At 41.1% G+C, this 20,614-nt stretch overlaps 1 protein-coding gene and 1 long non-coding RNA gene across 4 annotated transcripts; both read left to right on the top strand.

Moving 5' to 3' along the window:
• The first annotated feature begins 4,021 nt into the window (after positions 1 to 4,021).
• Positions 4,022 to 7,787, top strand: LOC124131136. The gene is made up of 3 exons (XR_006860609.2): positions 4,022 to 4,128; positions 5,282 to 5,355; positions 7,510 to 7,787. It is a non-coding gene; the product is annotated as an uncharacterized LOC124131136 (long non-coding RNA).
• A 5,659-nt stretch (positions 7,788 to 13,446) lies between these two features.
• LOC124131135 (glutamine-rich protein-like) lies at positions 13,447 to 19,938 on the top strand. Of its 3 annotated transcripts, XM_046494229.2 has the most exons (4): positions 13,448 to 13,554; positions 14,473 to 14,540; positions 18,019 to 18,102; positions 18,363 to 18,791. In XM_046494229.2, the coding sequence occupies exons 1-4, from the start codon at positions 13,481 to 13,483 to the stop codon at positions 18,536 to 18,538; spliced, it is 402 nt and encodes a 133-aa protein (XP_046350185.2). In that variant the 5' UTR covers positions 13,448 to 13,480; the 3' UTR covers positions 18,539 to 18,791. The 3 variants fall into 3 exon arrangements, with proteins under 3 accessions (XP_046350183.2, XP_048247794.1, XP_046350185.2); XM_046494227.2 differs by lacking the exons at positions 18,019 to 18,102; positions 18,363 to 18,791 and adding an exon at positions 19,574 to 19,938 and having other exon boundaries at positions 13,447 to 13,554; XM_048391837.1 differs by lacking the exons at positions 18,019 to 18,102; positions 18,363 to 18,791 and adding an exon at positions 17,313 to 17,475 and having other exon boundaries at positions 13,447 to 13,554.
• Positions 19,939 to 20,614: the final 676 nt, after the last annotated feature.

Genomic DNA, 20,614 nt, shown 5'->3' with positions numbered 1-20,614 from the left:
TCCCGCCGTGATATTGCTGGAATATTGCTAAAAGCGGCGTAAAACCAAACTCACTCACTCACTCATAACATGTGTACAGATTCTTTACATTGTTTGAGTACAACTTCAACCTGGTATTGAAGATTTAAGCAAAAGGAATATATACAGTATGCATTCTGCAAATGTACTTGTAGGTATAGCATCACCCCCCTTAGCAGGCCTCCTTTGTAATTACTCATCTCGTGATAATTATGTCAGTAGTGAATACCTGTCGGCAACATTGTCCAGAAGATTACGACTTCCGTGCTCCATCAGTCTCATTGCCCATCAAGGCCAGGAAGCTGTCACAGACATCGTATGCAGTAAACATTGACACCACATGACAACACAGAAGGGTTATATGCAATTGTAAAAGTGTCCATATTGGTGTTTTCATTCTCTTGAAAACTTCAACGCTTATACTTAATCCGTCAGTATCAAAACGCGTCAGTCATAGGAACAACAAGTGTCTTGGAGACCAGAATTCGTATGTATACGAAACAATTCCTGCACGGACACATATAAAAAACATTTAAGAGAACAATTTATTTTAAGCTATATGTATATGAGTATTGCAAGATAAAAATACAAAGTAATAAAGCGACGGAACGATTCACATATTCTTTTACTGGCATAGTAATAGCTGGGAAGGCTAAATATATGCGTATATATATATACGCTGTTGCGACGTTATGCACAGAGATTGGAAATGTACCGCTGTTCCAGATTCCGTATACTACTTATTAGTTTTGAAGTACATTTAATATACCATAGTCAAGAATTATACAGCTCCGTACTTCTGTCATCTTCCCGAGGCAAGAGAGTTAACTGACTATAAAAGTCCAGTTACCACCCTTGCCTAACTAGGCTAGTATTATGGAGTTACATTTTGGCTGGACTAACGAGTCTATGCATAGTCAAATCAAAATCGAAATCCGATCGAGCCCAGTACATTGTCGTACAGATTTCGGTCGATTGAAGGATTTGCAAAGAATGTTCACCGCCAACTCGTTGTCAGCAGATATTTTCCAAATGTTTGTATGTTTTTAATCAAGGTGCTCACTTGATTTGATGCATTTCGCGATGTAAGACGTTTTATCACAATAAAGATCTTGATAGTCGATCAAATCGAACTGACCGGGCGCCACCATTTTGTGTGAAGCAAACGCAAGAGGTGGACTCTGATTGGTCCATAGGAGAGGCTTGGAAGGGACATAACTGGTAATAGCCACTGGTTGCGCTACGATCGAGCCCAGTAATTCCAGCCTTGTTCGACAAGGCTGGAAACTGGACTTTTAAAGTCAGTTAACGCTCTTGCCTCGGGAATATGTACTTCTGTTAGTGAGTTGATGGAAGCGACAAAACCCTTTCCACATTCATAAGAAATATCTGTGAAAAGCAGACAGTGATGACACCAGGTGTTCTAGAAAGAGTGAGCGTATCCTGCCCCACCAATGGCCACCGTCACAAACACATGCAAAGGCAAGTCAGTTTTTCAAAGAAAAACAAATGGTACATATGATTCAAGTTACGATAGGGAATTGCATTGGACATAATTTTTGTCACTGATTCGTCAAATTTGGAAATGTCCTCCACATTTATACCATGAAACATTTTGAAACCTTTACTGAGACTTTGAATGTTGAAACCCTGTTCAAACCAAACTCTTACAATAACACAGGGCGAGAGAGTGAATGCTCTCTAACGCCACAGTCAGTTCTATTCTAACCGGGGGCACGGGTGGCCCAGTCGTCTAAAGCGCCGCGATTCGCTGTGCAGAGTTGCGTCCCTTGGGCATGCCAGAAACCTATGATTGTGGGTTCGAATCCCAGTTCGCCCAGATTATGTTTCTAGGTTTGTCAGCACCATACCCGTGCTCGTGGGTTTCACCGAAGTGGTAAACGTCTGAGACCTGCATCACTTCGGGCTTTCCTCCCACATTAAGCTGACACGCCGCGCTATAACTGGAATACTGTTAAAAGCGGCGTAAAACCCAACTCACTCACTCACTCTATTCTAACCATGTCATGTCAACTTGTAAATAATCGACCAGACCAGACGAACCAGTGACTGTATGAGCAACGATCCAGGCAATTTGGGCACAGTGATACGCGATCAGCAAAGTCACAGACCTGACCTACCATTTCCCTATTACAATAAGAGGACATAATCTCCATCGAAAGGTGATATGGCGGGACATGGCATTTGTGGCGGTCTCAGACAATATTGGAATACATAATACTGACAATAGGAGGTCTATAGTCCCAACAATCCTACCACTCAGGACGACGGAATAAGTTAGAACTTTATGATTAGGTAGCTTTCCTCGCAGCAACGTTGCAGGAATACTGCCAAGTTCGCGTTAATCAATGATATCACGATTCATGCCTTGCACATCCTGTGAGGTACAAATTATTGCGTTTGCGTGTTTTGACAACTATATTACCTGCGTGGGCATGTTGAATGGCACACTTCAAGCACGTTATATTTACCAGGGGTGCAGATATCACTGCACATATTGTAATCAAGACATGGACGGTGTGGTGCTTATAAATTATGTCTGCCGAGTATCGAGTTGTGAGGGTATCTGAAGCTGTAGCAGTGTCTGCAGAGTATCGTGTTGAGAGGGTATCTGAAGCTGTAGCAGTGTCTGCAGAGTATCGTGTTGTGAGGGTATCTGAAGCTGTAGCAGTGTCTGCAGGGTATCGTGTTGTGAGGGTATCTGAAGCTGTAGCAGTGTCTGCAGAGTATCGTGTTGTGAGGGTATCTGCGGCTGTAGCAGTGTCTGCAGAGTATCGTGTTGTGAGGGTATCTGAAGCTGTAGCAGTGTCTGCAGAGTGTCGTGTTGTGAGGGTATCTGAAGCTGTAGCAGTGCCTGCAGAGTGTCGTGTTGTGAGGGTATCTAAAGCTGTAGCAGTGTCTGCAGAGTGTCGTGTTGTGAGGGTATCTGAAGCTGAAGCAGTGTCTGCAGAGTACCGTGTTGTGAGGGTATCTAAAGCTGTAGCAGTGTCGAGTCATTTGGTACTTTTTGTAGGTTTTACATTAACCATCATGGTCGAAGACACACGTCTTGAAATTCAGTCGTTTGGTACTGACTGACTGAGTATGGTTTTACTCCGCTTCCGGAAGTATTCCAGCAACACAAAGGAACGAAAACAGAACGTGACTAATTGTACCCATTCTTTAATAGGGAATGAGTACTTTGTATTTTTGCCACTTCAGTATTTCAGTTATATATTTGTGTGTTTGTTGATGTATCACGCCGCACTCAGCAATATTCCAGCGATATGACGGCGGTCTGTAAATAATCGAGTCTGGACCAGACAATCCAGTGATTGACATCATGAGCATCGATCCACGCAACTGGGATACGATAACATGTATCAACCAAGTCAGCGAGCCTGACCACCCGACCCCGTCAGTCGCCTCTTAAGACAAGCAAAGTCACCTTTTACGGCAAGCAGGGTTGCTGGAGACCTATTATAACCCGGACCTTCAGTTACCTATAACGTGTCAGCTTGACGTGGGAGATAAGTCGTTTACCACTTTGGGAAATCCTGTCTTTTAAAGTTTTAATGTAAATAGTGATTACCTCGATGTATAAGCAAATGTTATAATAAACATATGGTACAAATGAACTATTGTAACTAATGATATTATGACAGCACGTTCCCAAACTTTTAACTAAACAATACCCAAGTATTATGTGGTAACATTTAATAAGTGAGGGGGGCCTGTGTTGGAACCCCACGAACAGGGGTATGATGTTATATGTCTAGAAACATAGTCAGGGCGAAATGGGGCTCGAACCCATGGTCACAGGTTTCTGGCACGCCCAGATGACGCAACTGCGGACAGCGACTGGGTGACCCGTGCCCCCTTAACCTTAAATGAAGAGACACGAATGCTGTGAAGGTGGACTCCAACCTTATGACAGCTTGATTCCATGCCATGATTACGCACACACATTATGCTGACATTTTTATGTAGGGTCCCGTGGTTTCCGTTAGGTCAAATGTCATAAATTCAGTTTCCTAGCCATTGTCGCCCTTAGTGAGGCCTCTGTTATTAGGTATCCAGGCTTCTTTTGAAGCCATAATTAGGATCCAGGTGAGTTTTTGATGCACCTATGTGAATCTTTAGACACAACAAACTACGCGGATCTATATCTCTCTGTCACAGGATTTCCCCCGCGGGATGTTCGAGCTGGACAGGGCCCCAGTGAAGGATGATGACGAGACCGACTAAAAATGATCGGATAAAAATGCGTGAACTGTCTCTCTGTGTCACCGTGCCCTGGCAGCGTGATTTCTTTGGACCGGGCTCGATTTCTTCTCAAACCATCTTAAAATAGCGGGGATAATGCTGACAGAAACATAGAATAGTATCCATTTGCTGAATATTTCAACATATTTTCTTGTGGATAAATCAAAAGAATTCGTTTTCATGTGTTCGGTGAAACGAATGTGAATTTTGTTAAGAAAAAAGCGGTTTCAAATTCCTGGTCTGTCGTAAAATAGTTCAAGGACAAACTGTTTACCTTGGTCATATGGAGTCGCGAACTGGTATCAACAATGTAGGTTTGCAATGATATTGGTTTGTAGCTTTCTATTTTGTAACTTTAACTGTGCTCTTGGCGAATGAGATACCAGTATTGATAACCTATACAAGTATTAATACTTCTTGATTGTATTGATACATAACGCTTCATAGACATTATATGAAGACATTTATCTCTGTATATCATAACAGCTGAAACTAGAGGACTTCCTCGTGAAACGTAGGACATCATCCTGGTTCCGATTTGTATTTCGTTTCGGTGTTTGCGCGAACACCTGGTGTCATCACTAATTTTGAGTGATTCATTCATATAATTTTGAACACTATTTCTCCTATTACCCTAATGGAATCTGTTGCGGCTGTTTATTTTATGGCTATGAAGTTGTATATCCTATTAAAGTTCATTTCATTACATCATTTCGTATATAGGTCTTCAGCAACCCATGGCGACTTTGCTTGCCGTAAGAGGCGACTAACGGGATCTGGTTTTCAGGGTCGCTGACTTGATCGATGCATGTCATCGTATACCCATTGCTTGGATGGATGCTCATGATATTAATCACTGGATTGTCTGGTCCAGACTCGATTATTCACAGACCGCCGCCGTATAGCTGGAACATTGCTGAGTGCGGCATTAAACAACAAACAGTCTAAACATAATATCGTATATTGTCATATGATATGTTTGTACATATATTTGCAGTACCTCGGGTGGCGCAATGGGTAGAGTTATGCTGTTATTGATGACCAGCCTGTGCGTACTCGCCATGACAACAGGTTTGTTTCTATTGTCATAATATATTTGGAGGCAAAAAAATCCTCAAATGCCTATTTGGTATGGCCAACAACAAAAACGGATGACAAGCATTGATACTGATTATAAGAATAACGGCTTCAGTTGTAAAGGTACTGGGGCACGCAAAAAAACTCAGAGGAATTTCAAAAATTGCACACGACAGCATGAATTTGCATGTGCAGCCTAGGAAGTTAGCCTCTTTAAACGCAAGTGTGGCGAATCGTTTATCACTTCCCCGACATCCTCGATGTTAGTTGAATACCGAACAATTATATGAGGATGAACAATTATATGTAACAACATAAATCTGAGACCGTTTAAATGCGAATGCTCTTTGGAACATATGATAAACACATTCTTCTGGAAAGGACGACAGATTTTTGAAACTGATCCCGGCTATCTTATCAGCGACGTTTATCATTTCATATAAAGTGGATATGCTCTGCATAGAAAGATGGTCATAATAACGTGGAAATGAGAGGCATACTACACTCTGGGAAAATAGAACAACAACATGGCAATTTCATTACAGTCAAAAGATTGAGGTTTTGCGCTTTAGATTTACCACTATTGGTATTTACTATACGATTTTCTATATATTCTAGCAATTAAGTGTTGTTGTATTCAGTGTACCAGATGTATGTTTGCTTTTTATAATTATGAAGCCTTAAAGTCAATCTGCTGTGCCTTGTTAAATTTTTATTTCCGTCACACGGAAATACACATACTTGTTCTCCGCGTACAGATACACGCTAGTTGACTTTAACCTGTATTGGACGGTGTTATCCATGCAATGACCAAATCCAATAATACTGAATCACAATCCTATAAATATGCAAATATTCAACCAGCAGAAATCCTTTAAAGCTCCATACATTGATGTTATGTCTCCTTGCTCGATAAAAATCACAATAAGTTCAGATATATGCTTTCTGATGTCAAATTGTTTCTGTTCACAGACATGGCCACAAATTATTTTGCACTATATGATAAATTGGGCGTTTCACTCGTTATATTTATACGCGGCTCTTAAGTCATTCGTTGAGCAAACATTATGTCGTAAACATCAACTATTTTCAGAATTACATTAGACGATTTGGATATACTACCCTCGTGTGTTCATTTTTGTAAATATTTTAAACTGCCGATCAAAGGAAAGTATAAACCAATGTTTGATGGTGGCGAAAATTAAACAAACAAGATATGGCTATTCGATGTTGGTGTATTTGTTACGGGTATAATTATTTTGTCAAATCAAACGTTCAAGTGTATACTTGCTGTCCTTATGTGATGCTTATATTCGGTAACACCGTGAGGATTAGGGGACGGTAAAGGTCCCTAATTGTAACGTAAGAACCACCTCAGGGGTCTAGTGGATAGAGCGTCTGCCCGGAGAGCGGAAGGTCATTGGTTCGATCACAGACCGGATGATACCAAAAGTCTTTAAAAGATGGTATTTGTTGTTATCCTGCCTCCCGCTCGGCATCAAGGGGATAAAGGATAAAATAAATAGGCTCGGAGTCAGTATACTGTGTCTGAATGGGGCGTCCATGTCTAACCTTAACATTGGATATCAGTAGGAAAGCATATGAAACAGACTTAAGTCAGGACTGGTACATGTATAAGCAGCCACACACACGAGTATCCACGTCGCTATATCAGTGCAATATCTTGAACGCGATGTTAAACCCCATTTCATCTCATCTCAACTGTATCTCAAGAGCGGCTAGAATGATTGGGTCGTACCATACCTCGACTGTGTGGAACCCAATTGATACCATCTTCTACCAGCTTGCGGGGACACGGGTGGCCCAGTCGTCTAAGGCGCCGCGATTGGTTGTGCAGTGTTGCGTCCAAGGGCACGCCAGAAACCTGTGATTGTGGGTTCGAATCCCGATTCGCCCCAATTATGTTTCTAGGTTTGTCAGCACCATACCCGTGCTCGTGGGTTTCACCGAAGTGGTAAACGTCTGAGACCTGCATCACTTCAGGCTTTCCTCCCACATTAAGCTGACACGCCTTGATATAACTCGAATACTGTTAAAAGCGGCGTTAAATCCAACTCACTCACTCACTCTACTGGTTTGCATTAACGGGACTGCATAACATTTAAGGACATTCATTGATTGTTACAGACGTTCAAGGTCAACGAGGCACGCCTCAACCTCTGGCCCCTCCTCCACCGCGGCCATTTTACCAGCGTTCCAACAACTTCTTTGAACCCTGGATGATGATGGACTTTATGAATGGTGGAGAACTTTTTTCATTTCGCCGGCGTTGATGATGTTTACTACGACGGAAACTGTATCAAGCATCCCCTAATTTGACTAAACACCTGAGAACAAATACTGGTCTTTCTTGATGGTGGTACAGTCTTGTACTTTGTACTTTTAATAATAAAGTTGCGAACGGATATATTTTTCTCTTTCTGATGAATAAATGCAATACCTCTCGAAGTCCTGATCGACTTGGCGTGTTGACTTGGCGGAGAACTCCCAAACTTCCTTAAGGATATTCGGCACGTGTGGGGGAGGTGGAGGGTCACAGAGAGAATTGCTTGATTTGAAGGAATGACTAAAAAATATAGATACTGTCCCTTAACTCTGAGATCCATATCAAATTTTTGGTCCGTTAACAGAATAACAACGCCTGAACAATCTTTAAAATGAGTTTTTTATTAATGCGGGTAATTCTTTAGCGTTCTACTACTGGTTAATGAGGACCAACGCTGGTCACACTGTATGCCCGGGCTCGATTCCTTACATGGGAGCAATGTGTGAAGCCAATTTCTGGTCTCTCCCGCGGCCGCCGTGACATTGCTAGAATAAGGCTAAAAGCGGTGTAAAACCCGACTCAATCACTCACTTACATTTCGTTCATAATTAGGAGGTACATGTAAACCTTCAGTGTTTGAAATTTGAGGTAGTGAAGTAAGTAAGTACAATAAAACAATTAAGTCACACACACACACACACACACACACACACACACACACACACACACACACACACTAATCACTTGGGGTCACACAATCATCGATGAGACGCTTGTGTCGTACAATGACGACTCGACTTAAGGTTTGGTTTGTTGTTTAACGCCGCACTCAGCAATATTCCGGCTATATGACGACGGTCTGTAAATAATCAAGTCTGGACCAGACAATCCAGTGATTGACATTACGAGCATCGACCCACGTAATTGGGATCAATGACATGCATCAACCAAGTCAGCGAGCCTGACCACCCGATCCCGTTAGTCGCCTCTGACGAGAAGCATAGTAGACCAGTATACAAAAGTTCACCTAATCAGCTTCAATGGCAGATAGATTAGTGAAGGAGGTACATGTAAACCTTCAGTGTTTGAAATTTGAGGTAGTCGCACCGAAGATTCTAGCATGCCAGTGAAGAATGCTTGATTTTGATTGGTTAATTTCCATACGATAGCACAAAACTAGCACTCCTTTTCACACACAAAATGTGTATGAACACATCGAAGTACCTAAATCACACGCATCGATGAATATAATAACGCTCACGGATAACCTATGCGAATTGTATACGTTCCATACAGGACACCAGCTTATATTATCACTATAATATGCTGTTGGAAATGAAAAGGGAAATAGCATTTCAGTACATTGGAAATAGCGGGCATACAAATTCAACACATATCGGAATCAATTGTTGAGATGTGTTTGTGTGCATTGTTTCCAATGCGTGCTTGGTAGACAAGGCTTGGAACCTATGATAGCATATCATTTTACTGTGTCTAAAACTAAGTGCTCTCTTTTCCATTTCCAACATTATTTACAAAACTACAACGCCAGAAAATAACCAGTCTTGTCTATGCATTATGCGTAAAAGGCAAATTAGCGTAGCGTAAGTAAGTAAGTAAGTAAGTACAATAACACAATTAAGTCACACACACACACACACACACACACACACACACACACACACACACACACACACACACTAATCACTTACGGCCACACAATATAATCATATCACATATCATATGACAATATACAATATTATGTTTAGACTGTTTGTTGTTTAATGCCGCACTCAGCAATATTCCAGCTATACGACGGCGGTCTGTAATTAATCGAGTCTGAACTAGACAAACCAGTGATTGACATCATGAGCATCGATCCACGCAATTGGGATCGATGACATGCATCAACCAAGTCAGCGAGCCTGTTCACCCGATCCCGTTAGTCGCCTCTGACGAGAAGCATAGTCGACCAGTATACAAAAGTTCACCTAATCAGCTTCAGTGGCAGAGAGATTAGTAAAGTCATTTGAGTTGCTTATCGTGGACTGTAGACCAGAATAGCATGTCCCAAGCTAATCCCAGTGTTTCATGCTGATTCACATTTCACATATGTAGATGATGTAATGAATTTAATGAGCCTGTTCAACACTTTGTCTGTGGATGCCTAGGTTCGGCTTGTCCTTGTTGAAAAGTCCAATGAAATCATTTATATTACATTTATCACAATCTGATATCCCTTTGACACTAAAATTCCGATAAAAAACATGGCAAACCCTCTTTTCTGCATATATTTATTTATTTTATCTAGTAATAATTATAAGAATAATAATGATAATAATAATAATGAGACTGTCCAACACATTGTGAGTGGATGCCCAGCTTTGGCACAGACAGTATCTTAAGCGACATGATGGGGTGGCTCGATCATTTTATTAAGGTCTTCGCCATGCTTGTGGTTTAGACACAGAGGTCCACCCATGGTACGACCCGGAATATGTGGAGGGCGTCATGGAAAATGAAAAATACAAAATCCTTTGGAATAGGCCCGTATACAGCCTCAGACATATCCAGGCCAACAAACCGATCTTGTCCTTATTGATAAATCCATTGAAAGCATTAAAAAAATTATATCATTGAATTTTCTGTCCCTTTTGAAAGTAATGCGATTGACAAGATTGAGGAAAAACATGACAAATATGCAGACCTCGCTTTCGAAATGTCACGCTTGCATCCCAAGTACCAAATTGTCCGACTCCCCACTGTTCTCGGTGCCTTAGGTTTGGTACCTCCCAATCTGCTGACTGACATTGGGAGAGTACCCGGGTTTGCTACCAGGAATACAACCCTTCTGACAATCCTGGTAATGCAGAAGCCTGCAGTGTTGGGGAGTCTTCACATTCTCCGAAAAGTTCTGGGTCGGTTTGACTGGGCAGCGCTTCCTTGGAGAAGTCCCATTCGCTGTCTGGGCTGAGTGTAAAGGGGGCAAGGGCCCTGAGCTGATGATGAGCCTAACCAGCCTGACTGTGCCAGGGTCACCCCAACCCTCTTTGCTGCATTTCTTATTTTAATCTGTAAATAATAATAATAATAATAATAATAATAATAATAATTGGAGGAGGAGTCATCTTGTGGAAGGTCAGGCCTATAATTACTTAGGGGTGCAGATAAGGGACAAACTCCAGAATGCCCATCTCAAAGAAAAACTTCGGGCAGAGTACAAATGTAGATTTAAGAAAATCTGGAGTTCAGAGCTGAACGCTCGCAATGAAGTTAAGGCCACAAATACTTACGCTGTGCCCGTCCTCCATATTCTTTTGGTGTTGTTGATTGGACGAAACAAGAAATTCAGGGTATTGACACCCTCACACGAAGAATCATGTCAGACAATAGATCCCACCACCTTCGCTCTTCCCTCAATCGCTTATATTTACCAAATCATTATTGTAGGGCTTGGTTTGATTAACGTTGGGGCTCTTCATGATAAAATTGTTTTGTGCACTTTTGCACACATTTATTTGTCTGATGATCCTCATGTAAAGCAGTCAAGACTCGTGATGAAAACAAGGCATTCCACAGTTTACTTAAACGAGCCAAGGGTGGGGGACATAATCTCAATGTCAGTGTTGATTTTGTTGATGGTTTTGTACTGCTGGACGGTAAAGAAATGTGTGTGAACCAAGCTAAGTGCCATATCAAATCGGCCCAGACTCAGTTTTTCAAGGAGAGGCTATCTGAACGACCACTGCATCGAGTTTATGTGCAGTGTGTTGGGAAAGTCAGCAAACCTGCAGAGTCAATCGCTTGGGTAATTGGTTTGTTGTTTAACGCCGCACTCAGTAATACTCCAGCTATATGACGGTGGTAGTAAATAATCGAGTCTGGACCAGACAATCCAGTGATTAATATCACGATCATCGATCCACGCAATTGGGATCGATGACATGCATCAACCAAGTCAGCGAGCCTGACCACCCGACCCCGTCAGTCGCCTCTTAAGACAAGTAAAGTCACCTCTTACGGCAAGCATGGGTTGCTGAAGACCTATTATAATCCGGATCTTCACGGGTTCCACCTACCTATTACGTGTCAGCTTGACGTGGGAGATAAGTCGCTTACCACTTTGGGAAATCCTGGCTTTTAAAGTTTTAATGTTAATATTGATTTACTCGTTGTATAAGTAAATGTTATGCGAGCCTGACCACCCTATCCCGTTGGTCACCTTTTATCGATTGGATGAAGTCGGCTGGCCTGAAAAGTGAAACAGAAGGCTTTCTGTTTGCTGCTCAGGACCAGTCACGTTCCCATCGAAACCGTCAGTGTGTGATTTTGCATCAAAATGTGAATTTGAAATGTAGATTATGTAATTAATTTAATGAGACTGTCCATCACATTGTCAGGGTGTCCAACTTTGGCACAGACACAGTATATAAAGCGACATGATGGGGTGGCTCGATCATTTTATAACCGTATTCGCCATGCTTGTGGTTTTGACACAGAGGTCCATTCATGGTACGACCCGGAATATGTAGAAGTCGTCATGGAAAATGATCAATACAAAATCCTTTGGAATAGGTCCATTTACAGCCTCAAACGTACCCAGGCAAACAAACCTGATCTTGTTCTTTTTGATAAATCCAAAGAATTCATTTACATCATTGAATTTTCTGTCCCTTTTGACAGTAATTATAATGTGATTGACAAGATTGAAATGTCACGCTTGCATCCCAAGTACAAAGTTGTCCGACTCCCCATTGTTCTCGGTGCCTTAGGTTTGGTACCTCTCAATCTGTTGACTGACATTGGGAGAGTACCCGGGTTTGCTACCAGGAATAATCGGATAATCTGGGTAGGCTGAAGGCTGCAATGTTGGGGAGTCTTCACATTCTCCGAAAAGTTCTGGGTCGGTTTGACTAGGCAGCGCTTCCTGGGAGAAGTCCCATTCGCTGTGTGGGGTGCGTGTAGAGGGGGCCAGGGCCCTGAGCTGATGATGAGCCTAACCAGCCTGACTGTGCCAGGGTCACCCAAACCCTCTTTGCTGCATTTTTTTATTTTAATCTGTAAAAAATGATGATGATGATGATGATGATGATGATGATGATGATGATGATGACTCGACTGAAGGTTCATGGTGCTACTTTTTCATTACCCCGGTCAATGGACCATTATCAGCTCCCCGGGGTTGTACACAACCCATTTTGTCTGTGAGGCTGTGAGGTACACGAAGTCACATTACCATCTCATCCTACCGGGTATGCATTTACTTCTGGGTGAGGGGCGGTCGGGTAGCCTAGTGGTTAAAGCGTTCGCTCGTCACGCCGAAGACCCGGGTTCGAATCCCGACATGGGTACAATGTGTGAAGCCCATTTCTGGTGTCCCCCGCCGCGATATTGCTTGAATATTGCTAAAAGCGGCGTAAAACCCTACTCACTCACTCCCTCACTACTTCTGGGTGAACAGAATCAAAGCATTTTCGAACAAAGCAACTTTCCTCAGAAGACACCAATTGTGTTGGCGTCCATTTTTACCAGTTCAAGTATATATCTATGTATCATGCAAATTAGAAGGAACCAAGGCTTTTCCAATACATATTATACTGTTAACATTACATATAACGCTGACTAAAATATGTATTTTGATAAATATCCATTATGTAAGTTAATGTAATGTTCATGACTTTAAAACCTATCTCATTAACGTCCTTCGGCCATTCCATGTTACGGTGGGCGGTCAGCAACAGTGACATGATGTCAAACATGCGTGAGTCATAAGTGTCATGTCGCTATTAGACTATGTCGTTCTGACATCTTTCAGTGCTTACATTCAAATATATGGTAACCTTTCCCCTTTCAAAACGGCTTTGTACCTTCGGAAGTGTCATCAGTCGCCATCATCACCCACAAGTGTAAGTACACCTCCTATCTCCTCCTCTTCAGCTCTTACTTTATACAATACAATAACGTGTATTGTATACAATTTGTATAACTTGTACTTTGGTCAATACAATATTATATACAACAGTGAACGCTAATTAGTTGCAGTTATATTTAAGCCAAAATGTCAGTGTGATGTTATTTGCAAAATCGTTTCGGCTTTTCTTTATTTTATTAAGTTCGTTATCGTTACACCCTTGCCCTCACGATAAAACTGTAATATATGTGTCTGCTTTAACCTTACACGCCATTTTAAACACTTTCCATAATATTAACACTTTGGTACGTGCATCACTGGTTCTTTACGCTGAATTATCGGAATACAGATATACGATGCTATATGTATTTGGTTTATACCAGTTACCTTAGAGTACATGGCATTTAGTATGTAATATTTGAAAGAAGATAAGACTGGTGTGACAAATTTCGATTAAATAATAACATGTACAATGCTCTGCTATAACTTCTGCTTGCCATGTGATCTCAGTTAAGGAAATGCCATTTCTTGAGGCACAAAGGCAAACAGAAAAATAGTTGTTATTCTAATTGAATTGAATTGTTTAGAGTATCAACCCTAACCATATGGTAAATAAAAACAACTTAGTTGACTTGCCGATTTTATAGTGTCAGCTCACTTAGATACCATGCAGCAGTTTAACTTGAATACCCCACTCAGACACAAAATACCGACTCCGAGCCGACCAGTCCTTGTTTAATCCCCTTAATGCCGAGCGCCAGGCTGGGTGACAACATGTACCATCTCTTTTAGTCTTTTGGTATGACTTGGTATGACGTCGTCGAGCCCCGGACGCTCTACTACTTGACTCACGAAGGAGGTGCAAACAGACATTACAGCTGATGATATGTGATGCATCTATTTCATTTTCCAGCATCGCCATGAAGCTGCTCGTCGTCTTCATCATCGTCACCCTCATGGCGGCTTACTGCCAGGCACAGGGTAAGCAAATTGTTGATTGAACTCTTAAATATAAAACGACAACGCCAGAGAATAGTCTTAACAACAATAAACTACCAGTTATCTTCCCTTCCCTACAATAGTGGGGCGGTCGGGTAGCCTAGTGGTTAATGCGTTCGCTCATCACGCCGAAGACCCGGGTTCGATTCCCGACATGGGTACAATGTGTGAAGCCCATTTCTGGTGTCCCCCGCCGTGATATTGCTGGATATTGCTAAAAAAGCACATTCACTCACTCACTCGCTACAATAGTTAGGAATGTTGTCATTTTGGTAAATTTGGTCCTGTATGACTGAAACACGTAGATGTTCTATTATCGTTTGTGATAATAAAACTGTCTCCTATTTTTTTAATAATTATGCAATGTAGAACACGTTTGTACGACACACCTCGTCAAGGGATTGCAACGGCACATGTAGATATGAAATTCTCAATCAGAATGTAAGTACCGATGCTGTTATCCTACACAGAAGATTGTTTCAAATGCTAAGGTTCATACACATGGGTATGTCACGTGCACGTTTTCGTCATCTGTCACCCGTGCAGATCAGGGGTAGAATAGGTCTTCTCTGTCCTGTTTTGTCTTATTAACTTTCTTTCATAATACGGGGGGCACGGGTGGCCCAGTCGTCTAAGGCGCCGCGATTCGCTGTGCAGAGTTGCGTCCCTTGGGCACGCAAGAAACCTATGATTGTGGGTTCAAATCCCGGTTCGCCCCGATTATGTTTCAAGGTTTGTCAGCACCATACCCGTGCTCGTGGGTTTCACCGAAGTGGTAAACGTCTCAGACCTGCATCACTTCGGGCTTTCCCCCCACATTGAGCTGACACGCCGTGATATAACTGGAATACTGTTAAAAGCGGCGTTAAACCCAACTCACTCACTTATTCATAATACAAGATATGGCAAGTGTAAGTGTTATATTGTTTGCGTTTATAGAGATATAAACGTATATAGTGGTGTGCACCACGTGTAAATCTACGCAATGTATACTTCCAAAATATATTCTTGATTATACTTCACAGGCTTTTTTTAATTATTAACATACAAAACTGAAACAACAGTACGACATCATTCATCATTCAGCACTAGCCCGTCCATTGCGTTATCTGCCGATCGTGAAACAGTAGTCCATTACTGGATGTGGCCTAAAATCGTTGGTGGGGGGGGGGGGGGGGGGGGGTGGGGAAGATCGAACCCGGGTCCTCAGCGTGACGAGCGAATGTTTTAACTCGGAGGCTACCCAATCGCCCTTTAACCATCTTAACACGTATGGACACGTTATAGCAAAAGATAATCAAACAGGAAAGTCATCAATGCTCACAAGTAAAAATGTCTGACTTGTTTTTAAAACAATGTGTAATATAACCCAGAGTCGGTTGTGATGTGGAGTAGGTGACGTCGAAAAAAACATTACGACGTCTTGATGTATGGATAGCCAAGTCCCAGTCAGTGATCTAGATTTGATCACACAGCTGTATGATAAATATAACAACAAGCAGTCAGGCTTCCTATAAGATTTGATTTGATAACGTACGGTTATGCGTACGTTTGGTTTGATATATACATTGAATTATGACAGTGTGCAGGTTCAAGCCAATAACAATATATTTCAACATTTTGTCAAGATGTTGACGTTTTAAAGTAAGCATTGTGGTATAAAATATTTGTAAGATATTTGTATTTGATAAGTATTTGCATGCAGTCTATGCCAAAACACAAACAAAGATCCTATTTTTAATCTTCCTTTTGGACAGAGAATATTCTTATATAGTTTATGGTGATACCTCACATTACCCTATCCAAGGACACCTGCTAGTGTAAATATGATTTTGGAATATTTATAATTCCTAATTCCTATTCTCTGATAGTGTGACTGTACAACAATAAGATGACATAACGTACGATTATGCGTACGTTTGGTTTCATAGATACGATGAATTATGACAGTGTGCAGGTTCAAGCCAATAACAAATATATTTCCACTTGGCAAGATGTTGACGTTTTAAAGTAAGCATAAGTCAATTTGCATTGTGGTATAAAATATTTGTAATATATTTGTATTTGATAAGAAAAGGACTTTGCATGCAGTCTATGCCCAAACACAAACAAAAATCCTATTTTTAATCTTCATTTTGGACAGAGAATATTCTTAAATAGTTTATGGTGATACCTCACATTACCCTATCCAAGGACACCTGCTAGTGTAAATATGATTTTGGAATATTTATAATTCCTAATTCCTATTCTCTGATAGTGTGACTGTACAACAATAAGATGACATAACGTACGATTATGCGTACGTTTGGTTTGATATATACATTGAATTATTACAGTGTGCAGGTTCAAGCCAATAACAAATATATTTCAACATTTTGTCAAGATGTTGACGTTTTAAAGTAAGAATAAGTCAGTTTGCATTGCAGTACAAAATATCTGTAAGACGGCCTTTCTCAAAAAGAGCTCGCCTTCAAATCTATCTGAAGGATGTATATATTCTGGAATTATACTTGTGTGAAATAAGAACATCCCTTTTACCAAAGTTTATGCTTTTGTCCTTGATGTTGTCACCATTTTCAGTAAAACCACTTATTCTATTTGAGGGTGTATGTTGGACTGTTTTTGTTGGGTGGACACGTTTTCTAATGTTCAAAAAATATTATGACCTCATGACGTGGTGAAGTGACGTCGAGAGTACTAATATTGTTACATGTTTATGACGATATATTTTGTATGTTGCTTTTCGTTGTGCAGGAATGGCTGGATCCAGTCAAGGTCGAGGCGGAAATGGTTTTAATATAAATCAAATACTGCCATACCTGCTTCAAGCTCAGATGCAGAACAGTCAAAATGCTTTTATGTGGGCCGCCATGTCTTAAAGCAGAAACATTTTCTGTGAAATAAATGATGAAAATACTTTCCGTTTTGTTTTATTTCTAGATGCAATATACCAAGCGTCATTCCTGAGGTCATTGTTGACGTCACGCAGATAAAAAAAAGACAAAAATATTCAAAAAACGTCACATTTTCAACTTCAAAGAGTGCAGGTCAATTGCATCTGGAATGAACCAGTCTGTACTCACATTGACAGTTAGTTGTCATGTATTGCACGTGCACGGGCTACACCACTGTTTGTGGTCAGGCGTGTGTTTTAAGAAGCTTTTTTCCATCAATCTTGCACTTTTCATTGTTTGTAATAGTCGCCAATTTTTCCAGTTTCATAAAATCCTCCACCCAGTGTGACATAGGCTTCAACAGCTTGCCCTTCAACTGTCAACGCACTCAACCCTACGGAGGCTTGTTGGCGTATTTGTTAATATTTAACACCCTACATACATACCTTGGTGACCCGTCAGTGATGAGGCTGATTATATTTCTACTGCCATACCCGGTTCCCTATCACGTTTGTCCGAGACCGTTCATGCACAATAACAGCTGACAACATGTGTTTTTATTGTAGTGAATTTGGCAAGCCTTTTGGGCTTCGGCGGCGGTGGTGGTTTGTTTCAAAGACCATCCCGGAAATTGATACGCAGAAATCAAGGCATGGCTAGCAACTTTGTCATAACATTCAAATCGAAAATATAATTCATAATATCGAAATAAAAAGTTTAACGTTTGAAAACAACATGATCATTAACATCAAGCATCCTAGCAAAAGAGCGAAAACCGTATGTCAAAACTATTGTTTTCTGTTAAACTTGTTTGATAATTTCAAAGCACTAAATTAAAGACTATTATCTACAAACATTCGAATAACTGAAAATTTCAAATTTATCATACGGTTTTTGCCTTCTGTTGTAGATCTTTTGTTGCAATCATTGCTGGGACGCTCAAGTGGTATGGGGCTCGGTAGCCTACTTGGAGGGGGCCAACAAACCGCACCACAGCAGCAACCTCTAACACTCCAACAACTTGCTCCAGCCATGCTGCTGTCCAATATGAACTTCCAGAATAGAATGATGAGAGACATATTTTAATTCATATGCATAGTCAGTGTACGTTTTGAAACTTTACTTTCAAGACTTGAAGGTGTTGTGCCCATGATCAATGGCCGTGATCGCTGATGGTATGACAAACACAAACCGCTTGTTTTATAAGTGTGTTTTAGCCAATACAATAGCATGCAATTCGTTATTATTTTTTGTTTAAAGCATCGATGTCAGAATGCACCATACCCCATGTAAACATTGATAATAATTCCGACCAAATAAATATTACTAAAGCTTCAAATTCGTCAGAAGTGTTTGTTTCATAAATCCTCTACTACATTAAAGTCAGCAACGTGATCGAAGCGGTAAGCTCATCATCGGTGACCAGGCTAGAGGGGCATGGATGGGGTTCGAATGGTGTAGATTATTTGGCCGACTGACAGACACACCACTACAATGACAATGTCATTTATGAATGACATCAATAGTTTACAAAACGGCAACGTGTTGGGACTTATATGCACGCACATAGAGTTTACAATGATGGAAGAACATCATCACGTTTATTTGTGTTATTTGTCGTTGATTTATAGATGTAAAGTTTATATCCAGTGAGCCGAAAAATGGTACTTATATTAGATAGTACACGTTGCCATAGGACCGAAACAGTGGCGACGTTATTCAGAAAACTACCCTTTGCACCTTTTCATTATTTTAGAGGTGTTTGAAGAAAAATGTCCTTCTGAGTGTCACTATATGTATTTGCCAACATTCACAGGGTTAAAGTAACAACATGTATATGCCGCCAAAATTACATGCTGACATCCGAACTATAAACCCTTCGTTGATGGAATGATCACCTGGAATTATGCGCCAAGACTTCTTTTATTCGGTTTGGTATATGTCAAATCATGACATCATCATATTTGAAATTATGATTTAATTACAGGACCAAGACAACTCTTAGAAGGAATTATATGGATGGACACTTCGACCAAAAGGCATTATAAAACAAGCACATTCTCTTTGGAATTGTATTTGATTTGCAGGTAAACTTGCATTTGCACTGTTTCTATTGAACAGGTTTGGGCGTGATTCTTGCAGCTTTACTTGGGTCAATGAATCAGCCTCCGTCTCAACCGTCACAGCAACAACAGCAACAACAACAGCAACAGCAGCGACAACAGCAACAGCAGCAACAGCAACAGCAACAACAGCAGCGACAACAGCAACAACAGCAACAACAGCAACAACAGCAACAGTTCGGTTTCAGGCCACAAGGGCAAAGTCAAATACAGAACAACGTACAGCCCAGATCTGCCCCGCCAAACAATAACAAATCTATAATTGATATGTTAATGTTGAACCAAATGCTTCAGGCGAATAGGATGAATACATTAGCTTTCATACATGCAAATTAGCTTGGATTAAAGGGTAATTCATGCAAATATATTTGTCATTTTATCTTTAGTTATACCGTTAGAAACGTCGGGGCAAGGCAGGCTCATTGTTTGAGGGTGCTGCTGAGTTGACCGTGTTGGGATCAATTGACGGTTATTCTTGGTCTGTCAGCACCAGATACCCGTGGGTAAAGTGTTAAACGCCCAGCTCCTGCTTTGTCTTTTTACGTGCTGCTTTCAAACAGAGATTTAGGACTTAATCTCGTTAAAGTCAGATCTTTTAGTCCGATACGATATTTCCCTGTACGGAGAGCCGACGACACTACCACTGGAGTGAGTGAGTGAGTGAGTTTGGTTTTACGCCACTTTAAGCAATATTCCAGCAATATCACAGCGGGGGGACACCAGAAATGGGCTTCACACATTGTACCCGTGTCGGGAATCGAACCCGGGTCTTCGGCGTGACGAGCGAACGCTTTAACCACTAGGCTACCTGACCGCCCCCACTACCACTGGAGGTAGCATCAGGTGGACTCTTTAATTGGCCAATTTGGGTTTAACGTCGTGTTCAAGATAATTGCACTTATATAGCGATGTGCATGCACTTTGAAATAGTGATGATACCAGTTGTTGGCGAAAAGGTGAGCATATCCTGCATCACCGGTAGCACCCGTCATAAACACATGCAAAGGCAAGTCAGTTCTTCACCTGACAAATCAGGGGA

This window comes from Haliotis rufescens, unplaced genomic scaffold (assembly GCF_023055435.1).
Source record: "Haliotis rufescens isolate VD_foot unplaced genomic scaffold, xgHalRufe1.0.p SCAF_10, whole genome shotgun sequence".
In the NCBI taxonomy this organism is placed as follows: Eukaryota; Metazoa; Mollusca; class Gastropoda; order Lepetellida; family Haliotidae; genus Haliotis; species Haliotis rufescens.
The sequence above is the reverse complement of the archived record's forward strand: the minus strand, read 5'-3'. Positions and strand labels throughout refer to the sequence as shown.